Below are 26809 nucleotides of genomic sequence, written 5' to 3'. Positions count from 1 at the left end.
ACCTGTAACTTGCCCATATTTGAAGAGGTTCACCTTCCATTACCCATTCCAGTGACTTCCTCTGACTGGTCCCTCCTTCCCCTCCTTTTTGTAAATGCCATCCAGAACCAGTCTTTTTCCAAGAACAAGATAAGAGACCTATCCTTGTTAAATAAAAATATCTTAAGCATACAAACATTTCATTGAGAAACTCTCCTGTTGTCACATTTCAAAGTGTAAGGACTTGAAATTTGGCATGACCAACATATTGCCATGCCAAATTCCCAATGGCACATAAATTTTTGGAAAATGCAAATGTGGGAATTTTTTTCTCTTTACCTGCTCACAATTGGTCAAAATGTAACCTTGGAAGCCACTCCATTTAGACCTTATTAATAGGTACTTCTTATAGTCAACAGCTAACTTCACCAAAGATTCAGAGTAGGTTTCAGCCAGGGCTCTGTGAACGGAGCAGGACTATGCCTGCTGTTGTGAGGCACTGGTTGTGATCCAGCAGCCTGGAAACAATATCTGTCCTGCATGTTCATGCTCCGACTGATGGCACACAGGATCCAGCATTGCTGCATTTTACAAGAAATATTGGCATGAGTCCTTCAATGGACTGTTACCAGTATCTCTTTTACCTGAAACAGTGGACATCCATGTAAAACCACTAGAACTGCTGGCAAATGACATGCCACAAAGCAGAACTACGCGACTGAGAGCTTTTTCCCCATCAGCCTTTCTATAAACCCAATAATAACATAGAAGAATCCTTTTGGAAGAGCATTAAAGCGGCTAAGCAGTTGATGCATACAGTTCTAAGTTGCTTGTATATACATAAGGACTACCTACATATGCAGATAAATTCAGGCCAAATTCTGCCACATTCAGTCTTATTTGTGATGTTTTTTTCCTGCATGAGCAGTCCAGCAGACTTAGATGGATGTATTCCTAGGGCAGGGTTCCAGTCAATGTCAGACAGGGTGACAAAATCCAGCCTTATTTATTTATAGGTATATTTGGCACTTAAAGGTTAATAAAAGATAGTATCTGGAAAGTAGCTGTGCTGTATATGTAAATTAAAGCCATTAGATACTTTTATAATCACATTTCTTGCTAACTGAACCTTCATGAAGCACTCTGTCTAGAATTTGCAACGCAGCTAGTGGTAAAAATCAGATCTGCTGTATTTGAATGGCTCCCTAATGAGATAGAAAACCCATCTAAGAACAAATGTGATTTTTAAGGAAATCATTTGCTCTGAGAGGTCAATATAACTTGAAGGAACTGCTGTTCCATGGCAAAGTGTACAGCATAGGTAGGAGAATTATTTGCGTCTTTTCTATGCTAAGTAAAGGAATACGGTTAATTAGGCTCTTCTCTTGCCTTTTTTTTTCTTTTTTTTCTCCATGCAGTAGGAAGTCCTTGGCACAGCTGAACAAATTAATCGTAGCATCAGTCAACAAGTTTGATCCACAGTGTTCATAGAGCCATTCATGCTGGACAGAACATTGTAAGTTTTCTGGTCCAACCTCCCACTTGAAGCACCATCAACAGTGAATTCAGACCAAGTCGTTCAGGGTTTATCCAATTTGGTGTTGAAAACCTCCAAAAATAAGGTTGCTCCTCTTCCCAGATGCAAATAGTAACTTACCTCCAAAGCCAATAGCAACCCAGAAAAAGAAAAAACTTTTTCTTTTGCATTTTTTGTTTATTAACTAAAGGAAAAAAATGTATCCTTTTGACTTTTAACAGACCTCAAAAGCAGCTGCCTATCAAGGTGTGAAGCCCAGAGCAGGTCTGTTGGCCCTTACAACCAAGAGGCGGCATGGGCATTTACAGGAAAGTCCTGTGGACTTTCTCCTACTTGGTCACTATACCTGCCAGAGGCAGCTGGTCAGCCTGAACGGCCACCCATGGACCAGAGTGACCAAGCAGGGAAGAAGGGCTTACAGGATGCATCGCGCTCAGGGAATTTGTGATGCAGCAAAGCCCACCACTCCAAAGGGCTCCCTAAAGACATTTTCTTCATTTGTATCTACTGCCACCACCTCTCTCTCGCTGCATAAATGGAAGCACTGCGTGCCACACATCAGCCTGGCACAGAGCTGACCTTTTATTGGAAATAAAGCTAGAGAGTTTTACTAGCTTGCAGTGGAAATCTTTGAGCATCCATCATCTTTACCAGTTCCTTCCCAAAGACGAAACTGCACAGAAGCAACTTGGGCTCTAGAAGCAGGTTTAATGTCCTCTGGGGAACCACCACTGAACCCCACCAGGCCACAGAGTGGAAAGGGCTCCTACTTCTGCCCCTTCCACTGACTGCCCGTTAACCCCGGCTAGCTACTTTATATCCCCCAATAAGCAGAAAAACCTGTCAGGCTAAGGGTAGGTTCAGCAGATGTTTAAACCTTAATAAAAGCACAAGAAGTGATTGTGTTGCCTACGTCAAAACACTCATGTTCACAAAGTAAACTGCATAACCTACAGGAGTGACCAGTGGAAGAGAGCAGGAAGCAGAAAAGCATCGGTGCTGCTGTGCTTGCATAGTGCCAAAGGAGCTGTGACCGGCAGGGATGGGAAAGCAACCAACAGCTTGCACCCTTAACTCACAGCCGGCTGCCAAAACCCCCACTGAGGTTGCAGCTAACTGGAACAGAGTCATGTTGTCAAAGCAATTTACTTCACTAAGAAACTCTTTTTTTTTTTTTTTTTAAACTAGCCAACTTCATGAACTGCGCTCCCAAACAGTCACCTTTTCTTTTCACTTGTCCACCAGATTTTTTTAATCAGGTAAAATCCCAAGCATTGTGCTCAGCATGCTGCTAAGACCTAGGGAATTGCTGGTGTACCCAAAAGGTATCTGTTCCCTCCCCTCGACGCCTCCAATTAGGTCAACTGGGTTAGCGAAAGAGCTCACCTCTCTCCCCAGCCCCTGTGGATTGAGGGGCTCAGCCAGTGCATCTACCCTGGAAACCACTTTCTAAAGCCAGGGAAAGCTGTAGTTAGAGAATGACAAAATTGGCCGAAGAAGAAATCACGGGGGCCTGAAATAACATTGTTGAAGAGTTCTTGCTGGGGAGGTTACAGCTTCAGCAGTTAAGCTCAAAAGGAAGGCAGCAGATTTTCCTGAGTTCTTTCCCCTTCCCAGGCTCATGAGGGTGCTGGCCTTTTCGTATCCGCTGGAAAGGCAACCACTTACGTTTCATTTCATCCTCTGTGCTGCACAGCCAGTGGCCTTTAATCAAAGGTTTCCTCCAAAGTTAGCAAGAGAATAAACACGTTCATTAGCTCACCGTTGACATACTATTTGTCAAAAGAGCCTAGATTTGGCAAACTGCCATCTGATCTGAAGCAACCAGAGGACTTTTCTTGCAATACAGCTGTGAAGCGCAATCACATGGAAGCAGATACTGCTGAGCAAGAGAGGGCAGGCAGGTACTGCAAGCATTGACATCATACACTGACACAGACTGTGAGTATACAAAGGTTATGTAGCACACAGGTAGCTACGTATTTCTGTAAATGTCAATTTTCACTTTTCAGTAGTTATTCTACGATTATTTACTTGAATTACAGTAACGCCTCGTTTGTTCCCTGCTTGGGAAACTCTGCTGGACACTGTATGTATAAATATTAAACGACAGTCATTATGCTCCAAAGCTCTGTTTGAAATTGCAAGCAATGTGTAAATAGAATAAAGAAATAGACAGTGAGCACAGGCCAGTGAAATAGCTGCTGAGCAGATATAGTCTGGAAGTGCTCTGGGCTGAAGGATCCAGGCACCACACTGGGAAAACAGGTAAACTTTGGCAGCTGGCAATGAGCCCTGGGGAAGAAAAGCCCATCACATTCCTAGCACCAAGGCCAAACCTGGTTGTGGCACTGAGGAGGATAAAAATAATACTATATACCCATCTGGCTGCATTCGCAGCTTCAGCGCAATGCGAAGCTGGTGGTGACGTGTAAACCACATCTATCTATGCCACGCATTTCTACTGCCACCCATCTGCTTTATGGGTATCTGAACTTGTCTCAAAGGCTGTTCTTTTCTGGAGAAATATCTGCACCAGACTAAGGAGGCAACACGGACCGGGGAAATGGGAAAAAGCAGCAAAAGCAGAAGAGATTACTGATAAGGAGGGGAACAGAGTATAGCTTCTAATGCAGCTTCCCTTAGGCTTAGCCTACATTTTCTGCAGTAGTTTTACACTTTACAGGTGGTGACGTGTTGCTTCCTTGGTCAACAGTATTCTGGACAAAAAGTTGAATGAGCAGATAGCGATACCTGTGAGGAAGTGAGTTAACAAATATGGCAGCTTGGCTTAGGAAGTTCCTAAATTATTGGATAGTGCAAGCTCTGAGGATGTAGCACTAGAAAAATCACTGTTAAAACTCCACCTTTCATTCCTCAAAGAATTGATATAAATTCTGCAAGCAAGTTAGGAAGGATTTCTGAGCCATACTGAAAGAAAACGTTTAGTCAGAATTCAGAAAAAGGATAGAATTTTGAATTTGCTTGTATTTACTTTTTAATGGAAGTGTTCAGAGCCACACAATGGATACAGAGCAAGGCCTAAGCACTACCTCTGTCCTTCCTGGGGGTCTCAAAGCAAGGCTTACATGGGCACATGGTTTGTCCAGACCCAATGGACAAAAAAAAAGCCACATCACGAGGAAATACAGAGCACAGGAAACACTCAGCTGCTGCAGAGTACTGGGGTGACGAAAAATAAAGATACTCTTGTCTTCAAGAATATCATCCGTTAAAAACAGAAGTGAGCTGGGGAAGTATAGACACACTTAGATAGGTTCCTTTATTAGTTTATGTACATCAGTAGAGTGGTCCCATTTCTACAATTGAACAAGGATGTCTTCCTGGTACACCAGCATCACATGGATTTACCAGATCACACCAGCTCTAGGTTAGTGATCCCTCCAGGGTCATGAAGGTAGGCTTTTTTTTTTTTAATCTTCCATTACATGCTCACCATATGCACATATACCTTAATTTGTTGCATATTATCCAATGGTTCACCTCACCTTTGGTTACAGTGAGCCTCACTACCCCACAGAATTTCCTGAACAGTATGTATATGTTCTGTGACCAACTTATATCTACATCCTGTGTAGTTCCTCATATGGCTGAGTGGAGATAACTGTGAAATTGCAAAGTAGATATTTGTAATTGCTAGATGGAAAGTTTCCTCTAAGTGGGAACAACTAATACAGGGATTTTCACATGTCCAGCCTCACAGCAGAATTTCTCAGAAAAGAGACTGAAAACGGAGAAGGAAGGGATCTGCAGGTATATGGAAAGATACAGAGATAGAACAATTCAATATTACCTGATCCTAGAGACACAACAGAAGCACACAAAGGAATAATCCCTCAGTGACGTTTTTAAGCAATCTAGTCAAGTTTAATGGCTTTTCTTTCCTCCACTTGCAGCTCCTCAAGCAGCTGCCAAGTTTACAAATATTTCTTCTAACTCGAGAACAGCTGTGGCCTATAATCACATATTTTATTTCAAACTCTGGGTTGTGGCCTACGTTAATGGAAATGAGAGCAAACTAAACAAGAAAATAATGGGGAAAAATCAGTCCAAAACACATGCTTAGATTCTCATTTGCCTATCAAATTCAAGTAAATCACTGGCCTTTTCCTTACAGAGAAGATGACAGAAGACAGATCATTCTATGGTTAATTCTTACATTTTATTTATGTTCTCTTCCAAACTGGTCTACATCTAACACAAAAGTTCCACTTCTCTAATCCTAATATGAAATAAAAATTTCTTAGCCTGTCACAAAACGTCAATAAAGGTGTCATTGGGAGACCTTCAAAAATCTGTCAAGCAGAACCCCATGAATCACACACCCAGTATATTAACAGCTGCGCAAACCGCGGGATCTATATCCAAGGTAGGAGACAAAATAGCAAGAGCTGAAGAGAAACAGAACAAAACTGGCAAGATGAAATGGAAACAGAAGCAAAATTGAACTGCACAGTGTTACCACTTCACCATTAACACACCCCTCTCTCCTCTGTTAATTAACTTCACAGCACCCCTGTGAAATGAGAAGGAAGTTATAGCAACTGTAATATTGATTTCATCTCATGAGGATTACAAGTCAGAGGTACAACTGAGTAGAAGACATATGGTAGGTCACAGAGTCTGGGACAAAGATAGAAACTCACTCCAGATTTCCTGTGTGCTAGGTCAATGCCCTAACCACAAGTTTATTCTTTCTCCCTCCTGGTTCTTTGGCTTGCATTTAACTTACTAACCTGATGTTCACGAAGAATAAACCAGACGACCATGGGTAAGTGGCCTACTGTTGATCCATGGTTACACACTAAGCTGTTTTCATTGCTTGATGAGAAAAGTGAAGAAGGAGGGCAGAAAAGATATTGCAAGTTGAGTGTGGTCTTCAGGTTCTGAGAACACTTCCAAGAGACCGTGTGTTCCTGGAAGGATGTAATATGTTTTCTAGGGTGTGGGGTTTTTTTTTTTTTCCGTTCAGGAGCTACCAACTTGAGGAGAATGAAATGAAAGATTTCACAACTTCATCTCTAGCAGCCATACAAAATGAATATTTTCTTGAAAAATGTTGTAAATTTTGGGTTTCTCTTTTAGCGTGGTGAGGCAAAAACAAAGGTTTCATTAAAAGCCAGGGATGATCTGCAGATCAATTGAGAGGCAGAGCTGCAGTGGACATATGTCACCCAGCTCCATTTTCAAAAGCTGCTGACCAGACAGGCAGCACAAATGACAGCCATTCTCCAATGCACAAGTGCAGGATTCTATTAGCTTAATGATGCTAAAACCCCATTAATATCTTGGCAAATATGACACCAAAACTGGCATTATCTTCTGCTTCCACAAGAAATAAGACATACATCTCAACTTGGAGTTTAGTTCATTCTAAGCAACGAAGAAAATCTTCCCTGCTGGGTCTCTGTATTATATTCTGATTTAATAAACAGAAAGGTCATGTGAACATGATACACAAGGGTCAGTAGAAGTTGTAGGTTTGGCTAGTCTATCAGGAAACCCAGCCCAGTATGCAGACAGCTGGTTAAATGATAGTTATGGCCTTTTTTCATACTGCAAACATATAAAAGATTTTATTTAATGCATTGCATAAGAGTCAATTGTCCCCAGAAAAAAATCAGGAGACCTTGTCTTTCAAGGGTCTCTGAACCCTTGAATCTTATCAAGAACATCATGGACCCTACCATGAGACCAGAAAGTTCCTTCTTCATATCGTCCTAGTCATTGCCCTTCTGGGGAGAGCAGGTGCACCATTTTTCAGGGATACCAACAGGTATCTTTCTTTGAAGAAACCTAATAATACTCCAACTTTGCATCAAAATAGGTAAAACAACAGCTATGTAGCAGTTAATTTGACACATGGTCACCCATAAACTTGGCACTGCAGGAGAGAAAATGCATCAGAGCTTACTGATATGGTAAACGGCTATACCATGATCAAGGTCACTGTAGAGTTCAGAATAGCCTGGAAACATCCTAAAGACTTCAAAGCTCTCATTGGCATTCAAGATCCTGTTCATTACTTTCCTATTAGCTACATCTCCACTGTGACACTCCTTCGCTCACTAAGTAATTGCTGAAAGACTGGGGTGATCAGACACCTTTGACAACTATTGAACTGCTTGTTCATCTATAATCAAGACTGCCCCAAGTGGAGTACTTGAAGAAAGCATCTACCGCTGCAACACAGAGAGAACAGGAGAGTACAAGGGGGAGATGTCCTGTTTGAAATAGTTTTGGTCAACAGCTAGATGAGTTGCTCAATCAGTTGCTGAAATCTCCAAATTAAAAAACAGTCAAATGGTTTGCAGACCTATTTATTATTGAACTTACTGAATAGGAAGCAGAAGGTAACTGGAATCAGTTGGTACTGCAATTCCACTACACGGGGGAAAAAACGGAGAAATAAACTGGGCTACAATGGGTTGGATTCCCAGAAGCAAGACCAGTAATTAATGAAATTCCATTTTTCCTTGTTTGTATGGTTGGGGCAAGAGGGTACTCAATTAAAGATACATTTGTCAGTCACTTTGAAATGTGAAAAACATGACAGCTCTGCTCTGAAAACTTCCTTGTCTCAAAGTACAAGGTGATGCTCCTTCCTGGCATTTGCCACTGCTCAGGACCAGACAAAACAGCTTGCCAAGTGCTAGTTCCAAGTTCACTGAAGCAGAAAAATAACCCAGTCATGTGTGATGACATTGATTAATTCATGGTCTTACATCTATAAATAGCACACAGAAAATAGTTCTGGTCTTGTGGATGATTTGCCACGTACTGGTTGATATTTTGCCTGTAAGAAAAATCTGTTAATTGCTTTTGCTCTGCTTCTGGGAGGTTCCTCATGCTTCAGATGTCCACACAGCCCTCACAAATTTCAGTAGCTCTGAGAAGAGCACATTAAGGCAGAGGAGTACTGTGTCAGGGTACTCCAAACTGCAGTGCCAATCTGGTCTTAAACATCTGCTGCTACTGATATTCCACATTCACCATTTACAGTTTATTCTGGTGTCTCACTGAAATAAGTAGAAAGCTTTTCCTCAAGATTAACCACACCATCTAGTCCAGATTTCTCCCCTCCTTGCAGAGCCCATTCCTTCCAGTCTCTCCCTGCTGGTTAAATTTGCAAAATCATTGGACATTCTTCTCACTGCTCTCTGCAATGAGCAACATCTCTCTACATGTCTCTAAATGTCACGGCCAAACTGGAGACAGCATCTTGCCTTAAGTCTTATCACCAGCTACTTACAGGTTGCAGTGTTATGCTTCTGCTGACTGCCAAACATAACTGAGGCTGCTCAGTCAAGTCTTTGTCAAAATTATAAATCATTTTGGTCCAACCAGACATATTTGTTTATAAAGTGATGCTGTTCCCCAGGTCTTCTTCATCTCAGAGTTCATTACAAAGGTCATGATAATTTTTTACCATTTTACTTATGGGAACACTGAAGAAGAGGAAAAGCTAAGGCCAGGTTCCCCTATGGTGCCAATGATATAGAGCCACAAAGAAAAAATGGGTCTCCAGAGACCCAGACCCATTCACAGCATTAAAACATCACATTATCTTGACATAACGAACTCTAACGATCCACTCATCATTTCACCAGGAAAATAAATATTTGCCATGAAAAAAACCCACATTTCCCTCATCTGGCAATTGCTACTATGTTCATTATCTAGCAGGGTCTGAGACACAGATCACCATCTTTCTTACAAAGCCAGAGACAACAGGCCCTGTAGACTTAGACATAAAATCTCTAGGTAGTGCTTAAGAAAAAGGGTGAGACACCCAAAAGGGGAAAGTAAAGATGTCTGGGGTTGTACTTGGGCAAGTAAAGAACACCATGAAACATGATGCTGCCATGCCATGGTCTCACCTGCACCTTCAGAGAGCTCATGAGCAAGGCACCTGCACCTTCTCAGCCATGAACAAGGAAACTCAGCAACTCTGGCAACAACTTTTTCAGTGGAAAGGGGAAAATTTGGATGCTTAACTAGATAGGTGTGAAAATGTGTAGCAGGGAGAGGGCAGGGAACACTTAAGATGCCTTTCATAGACCCGTGATAGCAACTTGCTTTGTGAAATGCTTCAGCTCTCTGTGATTTATTAGGCTCCAAGATCCACTTCAGAGTGTATGCTCCAGACTGCTAGGAAAGCTTTTTTATTTTCCAGCTAACAGGCAGCTAATCCATATCTATCCATTGCAATATCGCTCTCAGGAGCATCCCACATTCAAACAACAGTTATCAGTGACAGAACCAAGGCAATCTGGTTTCCCCCCCGCCCCAAGCTCTTCTATCAGAAGAAGCGTAAAGTTGGAAAATCTTTCTCATACGCTTCCTTTCTACAATGTCACTGGATCTTGGCAGAGGAATCTTCTAAAGAAACAAGCGTGGAGACTTTGCAAACTTCTGGTTGCCAGTAGATGTCATTATATACCAGCAATGTACCTGCCAGCTGGGGCCAATGCTAAAAAGAGAGAAATGTTTTCTAAGTTTATGTCAGGAAAAAACCCCGAGTTACTAGTATTCTTGCACTGCTGAGAATTAAGCTCTCACGATGCACAATTAGTATGTGATCTGGTTTCGAGTTGTTTATTACAATCTGCAGCTGTTATCCTGGGTCACAGAAAACCACAGAATTTATCTAAAACCCTCTAATTATTGCTAAGAAAAAGAACTCTATCAAACCACAGTTATTTAGCTGTGCAGGATGTACTTTAACTACAGTTAAGAGGACTGAAAAATACTCAACGTGCAGACTGAAATTTCTTGCATACACAAGAAGATTCAGAACATACTCAGAGTAGTAAAGTGGATAGTAACATTAATACACCTCACTTTTTAATCAGAAGATTCAGAAAAGAAGTGACAGATACAAACGACTCCAGTGGGGTGTATGACAGCCTCATGAAGTAGATGAGGTATTATTATACAGATGTTTAAGTGCTGGATTGAGAAGTTAAGCGCTGAATGACCTTAACCAGATGAAGTCAGTAGCTAAGAATAGTTCCCGAGAGAGATGATTCCCAGCACAAAAAGTAATAAGAAAAAAACCTGCAGATATTGCACTTTCACTTTTCATTACCAGATCAGTTTGAGCTATGCTCACATTATTTTTTATTCTTCAGTAAAGTAAGAAGATCTGAGTGGCAAGAACCAAACCCACAGCCACTCTCTGCAAGGAACACAAATTACTGGGCAGCTGGGGTTTTTTTTTGTTTTCAAATTTTCAAACTCAATAGTCTCTCTAAACTTAGAGATGTTTTCCCATCCTTGTTACTGTCAAGATGTGCTGACTGTAAGAGCACTGCCCACTGACCGGGATGCTGATGCACAAAGACTCCTGGGGCCTGCTGCTTCCTTAGGCTTTCAGAGTCACCCTTCAGCTCACCAGACCTGGGTAAACTGGGTGGCATTTAAGAGTTTTGGGACTTGGTGACAATGTCTGAACACCACAGCAGCCCAACAAGGTCTGTAACCTTGCTGGAGCACCTTCCCTGCACTGGGCTCAAGGTTTCAGCAGTGAAAAGGACACACACACATCACCTCTTGGAGCAATATGTAGGTTTATTTGGAAATTGCAGGAATAAGAATTCGTGCAAGCTCAGGCTCCACATTGTGTAAGTGCTCAGCGAGCACATCCTGCTTCTAGAAATTCAGATGGTTGTTCCCCCTCTTTTGCACGGGAGTTGTTTTTAAGCTTTGGCCCTTGCTTCAACTACACTGCAGCAGCCTGGCAAAGCACCCTGCTAATCCTGACCCTGACTTGCAGAATCACTTTCTTGGCTTGGACTTAGACTTGCTTCATCAACTCCAGGCCAGTCTGGTGACCTGGACTCTTGGCTGAACCTGCCTACCATCTCTGACCCGTCCTGCTCCCTTGCTGGGGTGCTATGGAGTAAGACCTGACTAGTGAGGTCCCTGCCCTGCCAGTCACGGTATCACTCCCAGATGACCCTTGCTGCACCCTGACACTCAGGGACCTGACTCTCAAATATTATTATATCTCTGTGTGTCTAAAATACCACTTCTACCCTGAGCCTTACCTGCAACCAAATCACGCACACAGCCCTTCTGGTCCCAAACTGCATCCCTTAAAAATACCCAAGCAAAAGCTCTCCTTTGCCATCAAACCAGCATGCAGTATCAGACCCTATGTCTGCGGCACCTTTTGCAGGCAGAACTGCACTCATTTTCTTGTGCCCCACGTTACTTGATGCTAGCCAGCCCCGACCCAGAGGCACTGCACTCGCGCTTGTGTGGTAAGACCTGCTGCCAGCCCAGCACTGGGGTAAAAAATTACGTGGCTTTCAGGTCAGACCTTTCTTATATTCAGCTGCCTCAGGGCAAAGACAGAGAGCACAGGGCTCTGTGTGCAGGGGCTGTATCTAACAGGGTAGATTTCCACAGCTTTTCCAGAAGCCTTAATAATGGCAATAACTCCAATTTGGAAGACAAGTGAGGGAAGGGGAAGTAAAGCCTTTGTTTGAAGGATCTAGCAGGCAAGATATACAAAGCCTGGAGGAGAAGAGGTTCTCCAGTTTCATTTTACAGGAACAAAGACTAGCTGCTTTGCCCAAGGTCAGCAAATCTGTCAGAGACAAGTTTTAAGCCTGAGTCTCTCCTGCAGCCCAGCCCAGAGCCTTAACTACTGCCTGCTTTTCTTTTCTATGCTTGGTCTTGCAGTCACTGCATCTCTCACAAGCCAAGCCACTTCAGAGGTTTTATTCTTGTTAGAAATCCGATAATAATCCTGCATTTTTATCAAAGCAAGTCATTACCATGAAAAAAAACATTGTTGAGAGAATATAGACTTAATCTAATAAAGTTGTTTCCCATATTCATTGCTGCATATGTGATTATTAGCACGAAGGGAAACAGATAAAGCACAAAGGGAAAGCTTGGGTACTCTTGGAAACACATTAGTACGGGAATTTCCAGTGTAAACCATAATGAAACCTTCATCCACAACTTCTGCAGGAGGTGGGTGCTCCTGGTTAGAGTTTTCTCCTCCCACAGATTGGTTTCCTGTGGAAAATCACGGTAGCGATCACTTGACCAAATTGTTTCATGACATCTTTCTTGTGTTTCCTACTCTTCTTCAACAGATATAGACGGTGTTGGCCCAGGCGCTGAATGGACTATGGAAACTTGTGTCCACTTCTGGGCAAGGAGGGTGTTAGAAATATTCAAGAGTTGTACAAAAGTCTAAGAATAGCTACCAGCAGTCAGGCCAACGGGCTACTTATCTTGTACCCCACCTGCAGCAGTGGCCTTGTGGGAGACTTCTCCAGCCTACTGTCCTGCTACCACCAGTCACAGTTTGCAGAGTCTTGCTGACATCCTGAAGCAGAGGTAGTGTCTTTATACTGACTAGGTGTTTACAGATGACTCTCTGTAATTAACTCATATGCACTTTTTAAAAACACAAAATTTTAACCTCCAGAGCAGACTGCAAAGGGGAGATCCAATATCTACTCTATGAAAAGCAACTTCATTTTGTTAATTTTAAACTTGCAAACTTTCATTTGCTTCTGTCCTGGTTTCAGCCAGAGTAGAGTTAATTTTCTTCATAGAAGCTAGCGTGAGGCTATGTTTTGGATTTGGGATGAGAAAATGTTGATAAGGTGCTGATGTTTTGAGTTGTTGCTAAGTACTCAAGGACAGTCCAGCTTCTCATGCTGGCCTGCAGTGAGCAGGCTGGGGGTGCATGGGAAGCTGGGAGGGGACATAGCTGGGACAGTTGACCCAGGCTGGCCAAAGAGATATTCCATACCATATAACGTCATGCTCAGTATATAAAGCTGGGACAAAGAAGAAGGAAGGGGTGGAGGGACGTTCAGAGTTATGGCGTCTGTCTTCCCAAGAAACCATTACGCGTGACGGAGCCCTGCTTCCCTGGAGATGGCTGAACACCTGCCTGCCCATGGGGAGTGGTGAACAAATTCCTTGTTTTGCTTTGCTTGCGTGCGTGGCTTTTGCTTTACTTATTAAACTGTCTTTATCTCAAACCATGAGTTTCCTCACTTTTACTCTTCCAATTCTCTCCCCCGTGCCACCGTGGGGGAGTGAGCGAGCGGCTGCGTGGTGCGTAGTTGCTGGCTGGGGCTAAACCACGACAGTCCTTTTTTAATAAGTAAAGCAAAAGCTGCGCACGCAAGCAAAGCAAAATCCCAGGGTCGTGGGTTCGAGCCCCACGTTGGGCGCCAAAAAGGACTGTCGTGGTTTAGCCCCAGCCAGCAACTAAGCACCACGCAGCCGCTCGCTCACTCCCCCACGGTGGCACGGGGGAGAGAATTGGAAGAGTAAAAGTGAGGAAACTCATGGTTTGAGATAAAGACAGTTTAATAAGTAAAGCAAAAGCTGCGCACGCAAGCAAAGCAAAACAAGGAATCCGTTCACCACTCCCCATGGGCAGGCAGGTGTTCAGCCATCTCCAGGGAAGCAGGGCTCCGTCACGCGTAATGGTTTCTTGGGAAGACAGACGCCATAACTCCAAACGTCCCTCCACCCCTTCCTTCTTCTTTGTTCCAGCTTTATATACCGAGCATGACGTTATATGGTATGGAATATCTCTTTGGCCAGCCTGGGTCAGCTGTCCCAGCTGTGTCCCCTCCCAGCTTCCCATGCACCCCCAGCCTGCTCGCTGCAGGCCAGCATGAGAAGCTGGACTGTCCTTGACTACTTAGCAACAACTCAAAACATCAGCACCTTATCAACATTTTCTCATCCCAAATCCAAAACATAGCCTCACGCTAGCTTCTATGAAGAAAATTAACTCTACCCTGGCTGAAACCAGGACAGCTTCCCCTTAGCTTTACAACAGAAGAAACAGTGAAAAATAATTTCCTACTGGTATCTCCATACCACTCAAAGTTTGACAGATTCTCATCATAACCTGTCCAAAGTCATCACCTTCCCACCTGCAGAGCCTTCTCACTGCCGTTGGCCTTCGGGATGTTAGAAGGGTGGCTCAGCACCATTGCATAATATTCTGTACCTTGCAAGACAAGGGTGTAAGTTTTTGAAAACCCCTATGATCAGCTTCGTACAGAGGCATGAGAAGGGCAGGCTGGCTCATGCTGTGGATGGCTGGGCCCCAGGAATGCAGGTCTCAGTCTACAGAACCTCCCTTGTCAAACATGATTTCCGTGACTTTGATCAAGAGTCACTGAAACCCCGTCTTGCTTGAATCATCCTCAGAAATGCTCTACAGCTGTTCCTTCTGCCCTCACTCCTCTCTTGCACCTACTCCTCTTGGATCAACAGATGCTTGAAGATTTGAGTTATAACCCTTGCAGGACCAGGCCATCTGGTCTAGCAAATATCCATTTGAATAACCCAGGAAATAAAGCCAAAACATTACCTTTCATGGTGATTGTGTTATAGAATTGGATATTTGCCCATGTATAATAACCAGTTCAATAATATAAGTGCATGCAAAACAAGTGAATGAACACACAGTAAAGGGGCACGCATTTATGAGTAGAAATATAACAGAATATATCTAATGCCACAGGGATTAAACACTCCAAGAGCTCAAAGATGACAGTCAACAGTAGAAATTTCAGACTCAATACAGAACAGTGGCAGCTGAATTACACCTAACCAGGAAATCCACTTGAGAGAAGTTTACATGAGCACCTGTAGATGCCTTATGTTATTTTCTTTTTTTCTATCTATGCACAAGTATTTGGTCTGCACATGCATGTTTTTGCACATAAAAAGCATCCTCTATCAGGCTGAGTTATTTAGGCCTGGCAGAACATGAGCTGCCAGGGCTGTTGCTTGAGCCATGACAGTGAATTTCCTGGTTTTCAAAGTCACACAAGACCTCACGTCGACACGAATTGGTTTTTAGCCACAGCTGCTATTATCTTTTGGTTTACCACTAATTATGTGCTTGGCATGTTATGTGTTCTAATACAAGCATCATTTTGGCTTTAACTTAGTGATATAACTGAGGTAATGGCCTGGAGAAGCAAGACCACTGCCTCTGCTGTCCTCCTGGAAAAGCACAGTATTTGCCCTTTAATAATGCCTCAGACCTCACATAATTGCCCCTACACACAATACTTGGCAAAAGCACGACCTGGCAGGTGTTTGGCAGTAGCACAGCTGATGAGCAATACTATAATAAGGGGATGATTTTAATCTTGTCATCTCAGTTTTTGCAAAGGTGAGATAACTTTATTCTATCAACGTGTAGGATGTGAGCCTTGGCGCTTATGAAGAAGCCCACAGCACATGCACAGCAATGATTGCACGGACTGCAGCTATTTGAAGTCCAGCATCTCTGATGCAGTTTCCTAGCACTGGCCCATACCCATAAAACTCAAGGAAACATAAAGCTGTCACAGCCAGAGTGAAAAAAGAGAATTCACGCTCATGCAGCCACTGCAAGCGCAGCAGGCAAACAGAAAGGAGACACGCGAATCCTCTCCTTCCAGGTGTTCTGCCCGTGAAGGGTTTCATTTCACAGGCTCTTGTCTTTTTTTCAGGAGGGTAGATGGCAGCTAGCACTGCAGGCACTTGCATCCCAGCTCCCTGTGGTTCTGGCTACTTCTCTCTCATAGGCACTTCTTCTGATGCCAGGACACGGACACGGTACTACACGCAATAGTGATCCGTCATGTGCACACGGCCTGCACGGCTGATCCCCCCCACCCACAGTCCTGCCCTTTCTGCAGCTGAAGGCCCACCTTTGCACCTAAAGTCTGGCCCAGAACATGATCTTTTGCGTTTGGCAAAAATTACGCACACAAACATGTCACCGAGGCGAGCGGCACCAGCGCCAGCACCGTCGGCAGCGCAGCGCTCCAGCGTGGGGCACAGCGGGGTTTCCTGAACCAGGGGAAGCCGAGGGGAGTGGAGGGACCCACCGGGAGCCCACAGCTTGTGCCACAGTGGCTGAGGAGACCTGGGCAGGGCCAGAAGCAATGGCGGTTGAGCCCTCACATGGATAAAAGGAACCCCTGGGGAGTGCTAGTGACAGTCCGTGCGAAGGGCGCGCGGGAGGGCACTGAAGCTCTGTGGGCACAACCGAGGAGCAACGGCATCTACCTGGCAGCAGGCCCGGTCCTCTCTGAGCTCTGCCCCCACCACGACCGACGCCGCTTCCCCGGCAGAGCTCGGCGGGACCGCGCTGCCAGCCCGGTGCTGGGCTGCCGGCTGCGCCCTGCTCTCACGCCAGGGCCGGACGCAGCAGCCAGCGCGGCTGCGGGAGGTGCGCCCGGGGAGAGGAGCTCCTCCGCTCGGGGACAGAGCTCCGGGAGGAGGGGAGCAGGCTGGGGAGCACCAGGGAGTGCGAGAGGGAGACAGACTATGGAGACTGCACCCGCCTTCCCTGGGACAGGCCTGTCAGGCAGACAGGACACAGGGTACGGAGGAGTCCTTGTCCTCTCTGCACCCAGCTGAACATGGCGGCTTAAGGGATGGGGGCAACGGCAACGAGTTCCTGCCCAGTGCAGCAGGCACATCTCCTCCATGACCACCCCACCTTCCCAGCTGCCCTGGCATGATGGGTACGAGGGTCTGCAAGTGGAACTGAAGCGTGATGAGGACAATGGTTCACCACCTTGGAGGTGTTACCAAGGTTAAGTTGGGCTACACCCTCTGTCAAAACTGCTTCCATAAAGGAAAAAAGATGAGTCATTGTCATTGGAGACCGTCTTTTGTGGGGAATAGAAGGCCCAATATGTCGACCCATTTCTAAGGGAAGTCTGCTGTCTCTGTGGGGCCCAGGTTAAAGATGCGGTGAGAAAACTTCTTGGTACGGCCCTCAGATTATTATGCATTATTAATTTTTCACGTAGGCAATGATGAAGTTGCAATAAGAAGTCCATGGGTGATCAAGAGAGACTTCAGGTCCTTGAGACGACTGGTTAAGGGATCAGAAGCACAAGCAGTGTGCTCCTCTGTCCTTCCAGTTGCAGGGAATGATGAGGGAAGAAACAAGAAGACCCTGCAGACCTGGCTCCATGAGTGGTGTCATCGACAGAATTTGAGGTTTTTCAATCACAAGTCGATCTACACAACACCAGGCCTGCTTGTGACAGATGAGGTACACCTGTCTCAAAGGGGGAAAAGATCTTTGCGCAGGAGTTAGCAGGGCTTATCGAAAGAGCTTTAAACTCGATTTGAAGAGGAAAAGAGATAAAATGAGGCTCACTAGAGATGATATGTTCGGGGGTGGCACGCCAGTGTTTGAGGGATGGTGTGCTAGCGAGGTCCTGCTCCATGATGTGCTGAGTGCACTGGAGCACATATGAAATGTCCTTGTACTGATGCACACAGCATGAGGAATAAACAAGAGGAGCTGGAAGCTTTGGCCCATTCCCAGAGCTATGACATCATTGACATAAGCAAAACCTGGTGGGATGAGTCCTGTGACTGGGGTGCTGTGATGGATGGTTATAGGCTCTTCAGCAGCAAAAGGCAGGTCAGGAGAGGCGGGGGTGGCACTGTACGTAAGGGAGGAATTGGATTATATGGCGCTTACAGTTGGCAATGACACAGTTGAGATCAACTGGGTAAGAACTAAGGCAAAAGCAAATAAAGGGGATTTTGCAGGAGTCTACTATTGACCACCCAGCCAGGACGATGGCACTAATGAATCATTCTACAGGGAAGTAAGGGTTATCTCTAAATCAACTGCCCTTGTCCTTATCGCTGATTTTAACTTCCCAGACATCAACTGGCAATATCATACAGTGGACACAAACATGTCCAGGAAATTTCTGAAGCACACAGAAGATAACTCCTTGGTGCAGGTACTAAGGGAGATGACTAGGAAAGGTGCCCTCCTAGATTTGTTGTTTCAAAACAGAGAGGGACTTGTGGGTGAAGTGGTGCTCTTGGTCAAAGTGACCACGAAGAAGCTGATCTGAATCAGATCATTGGTGATAGGAGAAAAACTGCCAGCAAAACTTCACACCTGGATATGGGGAGAGCAGAATTCATGCTGCTGAAGGATCTCCTGGGAATCTGTTTTTGAAAGCACTGGGGTCCATGAATGATGGTTATTGTTTAAGAGTCACCTCTTAGGAATGCAGGAGCAGGCAATTCCAAAGTGTCAGAAGTCAAGCAAGCAGGGCAGAAGGACAGTTTGGCTGAGGGATCATCTTCTAGAACTTAGGTGGAAAGGGAAAGTGTATGACCATTGGAAGTAAGGACAGGTGACACTGGAGGACTACAGAGACACTGTTCACCAAAGCTCAATTAGAGTTCCAGTTGGCCAGCACTTGGAAGGACAACAAAAAGGGCTTTTAAAATATGTTAACAACAAAAGGAGGATCAGAGATAACATTGGTCCATTGCTTGATGAGGTCAGTCACCTCACAAATAGGGACATAGACAAAGCAGAGATGTTTAATGCTGCCTTCATCTCTGTTTTCAATGCTGATGATGGGCCCTGAGACCTCTGGAGCCCTGTGTTGGAAGAAGTTGTAGACTGCAATGATAAGATTGATAAACTCCCTGCCTGAACTTGCTTGAGGCTTGCTGCTCCAGCTGGATACAAATAAGCCTACGGAGCCTAATGGGATTCATCCCAGGGCAGCGAAAGAGCTGGCTGATGTTATTGCAGGACCTCTCTCCATCTTTTTTCACTGGTCTTAGAAGTCTGGACAAGTCCCAGCTGACTGGAAGCTGGCGAATGTTGTAGCAATCTCCAAGAAGGGAAAGAAGGAAGATCCTGGTACTTACAGACCTGTCTGTCTCACTTCATGCCTTATGGAAAAGGTTATTCTGGGAGTTACTGAAAAACACTTGAGAGACAATGCAGTCATTAGTCATAGACAGCACAGGTCCACAAAGGGAAAGTACTGCTTAACTAACTTAATTTCCTTTTATGGCAAGGTGACCCACCTAGTTGACCATGGGAAGTTAGTAGATATGGTTGATTGTGGATCACAGAATCATAGAATAGTTTGGGTTGGAAGGGACCTTTAAAGGGCATCTAGTCCAACACCCCTGCAATGAGCAGGGACACCTTCAACTAGATCTAGTTGCTCAGAGCCCCGTCCAACCTGACCTGGAATGTTTCCATGCCCACCTCCCTGGGCAACCTGTGCCAGTGTTTCACCACTCTCATTGCAAAAAATTTCTTCCTCATATCTAGTCTAAATCTACCCTCTTTTAGTTTAAAACTATTACCTCTTCTCCTATTGCAACAGGCCCTGCTAAAAAGTCTGTCCCCAAAGGATTTTAGCAAAGCCTTTGATACTGCTTCTCACAGTGTCCTTCTGGACAAAGTGTCCAGCACGTAGCTAGACAAGGCCATAATATATTGTGTGAACAATTGGATGATGGGTCAGGCTCAAAGAGTTTCAGTAAATGGGGTTACATCATGCTAGCAGACAGTCACCGGTGGGGTTCCCCAGGACTCAATTTTAGGGCCAGTGCTCTTTAATGTTTCTATAAATGAATGTACATTCTACAAATTGAATGTACATTAAGTAAGTTTGCCAATGATACTAAACTAGGAGGAGCTGTGGACTCCCTCAAGGGTAGAGAGGCCTTACAGAGAGATTTAGACAGACTGAAGAGCAGGTCAATCACCAACCATATGATATTTAAGAAAAGCAAGTGCCAGATGCTCCACCTGGGATGGTATGATCCTGGTTATACATACAAGTTGGGGGACGAGAGGCTGCAGAGCAGCCCTGTGGAAAGAGATTTGGGGGTTTGGGTTGATGGCAAGTTGAATACGAGTCAACAGCGTGCCCTGGCAGCCAAAACAGCCAACCGTGTCCTGGGGTGCATCAAGCACAGCATCGCTGGCTGGTTGAGGGAGGTGACTGTCCCACTCTACACTGTATTGGTGCAGCCCCACCTCAAGTGTTGTGTGCAGTTTTGGAAGCCTCAATATAAGAAGGACATCAAACTATTAGAGAGTGTTCCAAATACACTTCCTCCACAGAGGAGGACAAGCTTCCTTGTCTGGCATGAGTACCAAATAAACAAAACAAGCTGGTCATAAACTCAGGGATCTCCATGCCTACACATTCATTTTGGCCAGTCAGTGTTGTTTGGCTACCCCAATCAAAGTTCTGCACATTCTGTGGGGTCTTTTTATTTTTTTTCCCCTCCAATCCAGATTTGCAGATCTGTTCTTTTAGGCATGACAATAATACAGATGAAGTGATGGTTTCTGACACCTTTCTGCCGAGATCAAAACATAAGAAAACAAAATCTTGCTTCAACTGCAGCACAACTCCTATTGTAAACACTATGTTTCCCATCAGACTGCTGACTCTCACCACCTGCCAAACACGAGCTGGTTTCCAAAGGCTGAATCCTGAGCCTCAAAGGGTAAATAGTGACTGTCAGTGGGAGGACTGCAGGAAGATGGATGTAGAAATGTGTGCTTTATAGTCCCCATGTCTCTATCCAAGCTCAATAATATTTCCTGCCATGAGCAATCCTCATTTAGATTGTAATTTCCTATGATGCATTGCCACTATATACAATCAATATATCATAATCATAGAAAGAACAAATGAGAAGATGCAATGGCTATAAATGTCATGTTCTCGCTAGTGCAGCATTCTTCCTTTCAGACCACAATCCAATATTATTTTAAATTCCCTGAGCAATCAGGTAGCCACAGACCCCCTGGAAAACAGCTCCACAGATTCTTAATCCCTTTTTCAGTATGAACCATGACTTTTTCCTTAATATATGTATTTATCTCCTAGACCTTCCTGTCATTCTTTTTCCATTGTTCTCCAACAACTTGAAATTTCATTTTGGTGATAAGAAAAACACCCACAACCAGGTGTGATATGGAGCTAGAGAGAAAGAGCTACTTCTCTCCAGTTTAGGTCTGCAGTCTCATTTTGTTGTGGGGAATGGGAAGTTTGCAGCCAGAATTGCCTGGAAACCAACATCTTTTTTCATGCAAATTAGTCCAGTCATGCTACTTGTTTCCCATTGTTAATCACCATTGAACATATTTTCCAAGACAGATAACCTAGCAATTTTCAGTGGTTATTCTGTATCATCAGTTTTAACCTCTAAGTCTTAATACTCTGTCCTGCCTAATATTTACAGTAAGAAAATATTCCAACTTTTGTCATTCAGGTTATTAATGAAAATATCCTATGAAAAGAAACAGTGTGGAATTCTCCTTATGACACAAATTTAATCCTGTTGAAAATTCAATACATTCAAAATGATACTTTCCCTTTGTTTTTCATCCTTCCAGCCAGTTGCTTTACTGCATTATCCTCCATGAACTCACTGTTGCTTACACAAAGCAAAGATTATGATTTCAGTTTGATAGAATTTTACATGGCCAATGCACAAAGGAAACTTAAAGAACATGAAGGGGAAAAACAATGAACACTTAAAACTTTTTCTGCAGAAGGAGGCATAACACAGTGTAAAAGTTCCCCAGAAAGATCCAACTGTATCACATCTCTTGCATCCTGTGCACTACAGAAGCAACCTCTGAGCTACAGAAGGCAACAGCAAGCGACTCTCTTTTAATTAGTCCAATGAAGGATTAGATTTTACCTTTTCTCCTTTTTCTCCTCTGCCATAGGCTCTGCCCTAGAAATGAAAGAAGGGGGGAGAAAGTACACTTGATAGCAAGGTTGTCAAAAACCACCACAAATATATATTTCATGTTTTCCTTGTTATATATCTGAGATATTTCTATCTATCCATATAGATCACATCTCTCTCTCTCTATATATATATATACACACACAAGTCGCAGAACAGCTACTATAGGGAAAGTAATTTTCTTTTGGGCATAATTCCTTGATAACAATTCAGTGTCAAATTAAAATGGAAAACCTATCTCCAATTTTCATGCTGCAGCCAGGAAAACATCTTATTTTCTATTCAGGGAAGAGTCTTATATTACATTTCCAAAATCAAAGATGCCAACAACTCTTATTAGAATGAATTTTACATAGGGTTAAAGATTTTTTTGCCTAAAAACTCCGTCTGGCATTTGCATTAATTGCAGCTGGAGAAAGCTGTATCTTGGTCATCTGAATGCAAACGATTTGAGAGAGATTTGCATCTTCCTTGTGTTCAGTTGCCTCATACTGTCTCTGTTGGATGTGCAGCTGTGCTATTATCAAGTACACCCAAGGTACATAGTTTAATTAGAAGGCCAATACTAAGTCAGTTATCAGCTGTATTCAGGGATGAACTCACCCATTTCCCTCCCTCCAGGAAATGCTATTGGATGCCAGAATGATCAACTTTCCCCTGGGATAAAGGTCCAGCAGAGGGAACATATTCAACAGGGCACACTGACATTGTGAGAAAATTCTCACCATAAGGATAAAACAACTACTTGTATTTCCATTTCCTTATATATAATTATTCTAATATTTCTTACTTACTGACTCTCCTTTTTCTCCTCTGAGTCCAGGAAGCCCTTGGCTGCCAGTTTCTCCCTTGAAAAAGAAAGGGTGTTAATACCACAGAGTTATTTCATTCCTTTCTTGACAAGCACAGAAATAACGGATGAGATTTCCTCTTACACTCTCATGTTGGACTCATTTGTGAAGTATACCACATTAGTGTTTGTATTTTGTGGTCAGCTTTCCATTGCATTGATTTTTTGGGAAGCAGTGCAAGAAAAGTTTGACTGAGATTGTGGACACTTCTGGTCCCACCAGTCTCTACCATCAAGATTTCAGCTCCTGCCATAAGGACCGGGTGTACCTCACTGCATTTACACTGACTTGAATGTCCAAGTTCTCATATTGATTTTCTATTCTATTTTTAATATGGAACTATTGCTAGAAGCCTTCAGGGTGCACTGGCAAGGCAGAGAGCTTTCTCTTGTGAGGTACTTCCAAAGTCCTTATTTTCTATTAAGCCAGAAAGGACTTGGAAGGGTGGTTTGCATAAGACCTAGAGGGTACACACCTAAAATATGGAAAAAATAAACATGTAAACACTGTCAAGACTTTAGTGCTACTTAAAAAAAAATTCAAACCCCATTGTTTTCATTCACGCTAAATTTTCATGATCGATTAACTCCTCCCTTCCTTCGCAGAATTGTGCAACACAGACAGTGTCACTCTTCTTGATTGCTCCACTGGAAGAGAGGGAAGGGAGTACAGGAAAAAATGGCAGCTGAACATATACAAGTTATGATGGGTAAAGGAATGAAAACTGGAGATGCAAATACATAGGGAGGAAAAAAAAATTGTCAATAAAAAACCAAACAAAACATTTTCTTCACTTGTCTCCTAAAAATGACAGGGGTGGAAGGGATAAAAAATCAAAGAAGATGCATAATTTCATAAATATTCATCAGATACAGAACTAAAAGTGGTGACAAAAACAGCAAGTGCAGAAAAAGTACCTGCAAATCATTGTCACATACTGCTGCACAGTCACAACACGGGAAGGACCAGCAGAGGACATACCCACAGCTAAGATTAGTTTAAGGCTATGTGCAGTGCTGGCAGCAGTTCCTCCAATTCCTTGAGCACCAAGAGCTGCTGGAGAGCAGAATCCTCTGCCTACACACCTCTGCCTAGCTCCTGCCTGATTCTCACCCCAAAGGTGTATACCAGAAATATGCTGTGCTGAGCTCCCCATCCATCACTAACAAATACAACATCCTCATCTGTTTGTACCTCCCATCTTTTGCCTGTAGGGAGTTTGGGCACTTTGGACTTCAGTGCAGGTATGGCATCAAGTGGAAAAAGTCTCAGACCTGGAGCAGGATCCTCTAGTACCACAGAGTAATAAATCCAGTGACCCCTGTACTCCCCAAATTTCCCCACATGGACCACAGTGGGATTTACTTTTGTGCCTCTATTTAATTTTTCCTGATCTATGCCCCCAAAAAATGTGCTTAGCTGCACCACACGCTGAAACATTTGTCGAGATCACACTTCTTTTCCTCAGATGAAGATAGGCTTTTGAAAGCTCAGGAAGTAAGAAAGTGTCTGTCTTTAACTTTTATCATTTTTTTGCCAAAAGAAAGAAACCTCACAGAGCAAGTAGCATATATGCAAAAACTATGTCACAGTCAATTCAAGTAGGCTGTGGCAAAATTCATAAAAGTTTTTATGCAACCATCCCTTTTAAGTCATTTAAAGTACGTCAAAACTCCTTTCTAATTTGGAGAAAAAACTACATCCCACTAGAGCATGTCTAATACGCTGGACTTCACAGAATTCCCAAAGGCAGCTAAGTAATGTCATTTCTATGATGTGGACAGAAACAGATCTCAGAGAGAAGTGATTTTCTCTAAACTCAGATCAGTAGCAGTGCTGGAAGAAAGCAGAAGCCTGCTGACCACCAGCCCAGTGCCCCAGCCAGCCAGCCTGGCTGCCTGCAAACAACACAGCGTGCCCAGCAAGTACAGAAGGAAAATAAAGTATCCTGGGCTGTCGTCTAAAATTTATCAATAGGATCCAGCTTCAGGCATGTCAGCCAATTCTTTCAAAGCTATTTCCTGCCTCACTCCTCCCCAGTACCGTCTTGTACTGTATCTCCTTCCAAAACATGTATGCTGTGCCTCCGTGCATAACCTTCAGTTTGGCAGCATGGATGATCGAGGCAGAGGTGTTCATCTCTGAGGGGTTTTTTCACTTTTTCTAATAACTGCAAGCGCTCCTGCTTTGCCCTGCCTTTGGACACTTAGAGAGGAACAGAAGCTCATTATCTGCCTACACTGGTTGTGCACTTTGAATATTTCCACTGGTCAGATGATACTGCAAGAAAAGCCTGTCCAAACCTTCTCCCCCCAAAAAAGGAATATGCTATGGGAGCACAGGATAGCAGAGCCTGAGCACCAGCCCCTCCATCTTCAACTGAGATAGATGACAGCCACATTCACCTTACTTAACAGACCCTCAAACTGACCTTTTTTTAAAAGAAAATAGAAAGAACCACATAGCCATTATTCCTTCTTTGGATAAAGAGGGAAAAAGCTACCAGCTACTACTGGTCTAGGGAAAGCAAAACCAAACCAAACCCAGAACTGTCTTAGCTTAGAGGAGCTTCACATTCCTCCTGCTGTTGTCAATCTCTCCAGAGATCCCTGTTTTGGGGCAAAGGAGGATGTTTTGTTTTTTTTAACACTGACCACTCTCCCTGTTAGCATCCCCTGGGAGGACTCATTTCCCAGGTGACTCCCACCAGCTCTGTGCTGTTTTTCTGATACGGCTGAACCAGCTGCTTTCCTGGGTTCTTATACGGCCATATAGTCTCTCACAGGGCATTTCTCACTATCAGCCTGTAAAATATTTTTGGATAGTGCTCAAGGATACCTAAATACCCCTTGAGCCCCAGTTATTTAGCGGTAGATTTCAGCTTGCAATTCATCCCAAATAAGAGATGTTCAGTAGTGATGATGTCTATAGAAAAAATGATAAATTTTGACTCAGAGTCCTAATGTCACTCTATTTCCACCTTTTTCTGATAATTTCTTTCCTTATTAATTTGTTTACTCCCACCTCTCTGTTTATTCAATTAAAGTTTGGTCTTTTCTTATGCTGTGCTCACTTGTTAGCCTGTTCTAAGCAAACTTAAGAGTATAGTTGAGATATTTTGATTTTTTTTTAGCGTTTCTTGAAGACCCAGCTCTTGGATTCAAGTAAAAAATAGAAATCTTTGACATGTGTTGCCTTAAAAAAGCTTTACAGCCCTCCTCATTACACAACAACGAAGTTTTAAAACACGATCCATGCACCTTAGAAATGAGGAGCCAAGTTGAATGATCCTAAAACATATTATGGACACTTACAACCACAGAATGCAGAAACCACTCATATTTTTGTGGGGTCTTAGTCTTTCCTTACCACCTTACCAGGTGGTAATATTGTGGAGTTGCAAATAGCATTCACTTTCTTCCTCATGGCCAGCATGGGTAGCTCAGAAAGAGAGAGGAGGAGAGAAATATTAGTTCCTGCATGTAGAGCAGGGACTGTGAAAATATGGTCCTTGGCAATAGCATTGCAAGAATTGCTGTCAAGTGTGGTGTATATTATTTAACCACAACATCTTTGCAAGTCAGGAGCAGAATCTATTCCTTGCCTTATTTATCAGAGAGGGAAGGTGAGTAATTTGCCTCAGATTATCACATTTGTACCAAATCATTGTCAGAGCCTGGACTGAAACGGCATCATCTCCAGCTCCCTGAGATTGTGACACAGTCCTTACTGTATGTAAGTCTCAGACCGCTACAGCCATGGAAAAGTCACACACGTCTGCAGAGCTCTTCAACAATCTACGTGCAGGAGTGGGACAGCCATTTTGGGATCTGTTACAGAAAAC

General features: G+C 43.6%; 1 protein-coding gene across 1 annotated transcript in view; it reads right to left on the bottom strand.

Annotated features, from left to right (window-relative positions):
• Nucleotides 1–26809, bottom strand: part of COL22A1 (collagen type XXII alpha 1 chain) — a gene marked incomplete at both ends in the record, with an annotated part of 226292 nt that overhangs the window by 107413 nt on the left and 92070 nt on the right. The window contains 2 exons of the mRNA XM_082015057.1: nucleotides 22064–22099; nucleotides 22909–22962. Coding sequence (XP_081871183.1) covers nucleotides 22064–22099; nucleotides 22909–22962 — 90 coding nt within the window. The remainder of the gene's footprint in view (nucleotides 1–22063; nucleotides 22100–22908; nucleotides 22963–26809) is intronic.

Source organism: Phaethon aethereus (genome assembly GCF_964289735.1).
Source record: "Phaethon aethereus genome assembly, chromosome: 2".
Lineage (NCBI taxonomy): Eukaryota > Metazoa > Chordata > Aves > Phaethontiformes > Phaethontidae > Phaethon > Phaethon aethereus.
This window is presented reverse-complemented; position numbering and strand designations above follow the sequence as displayed.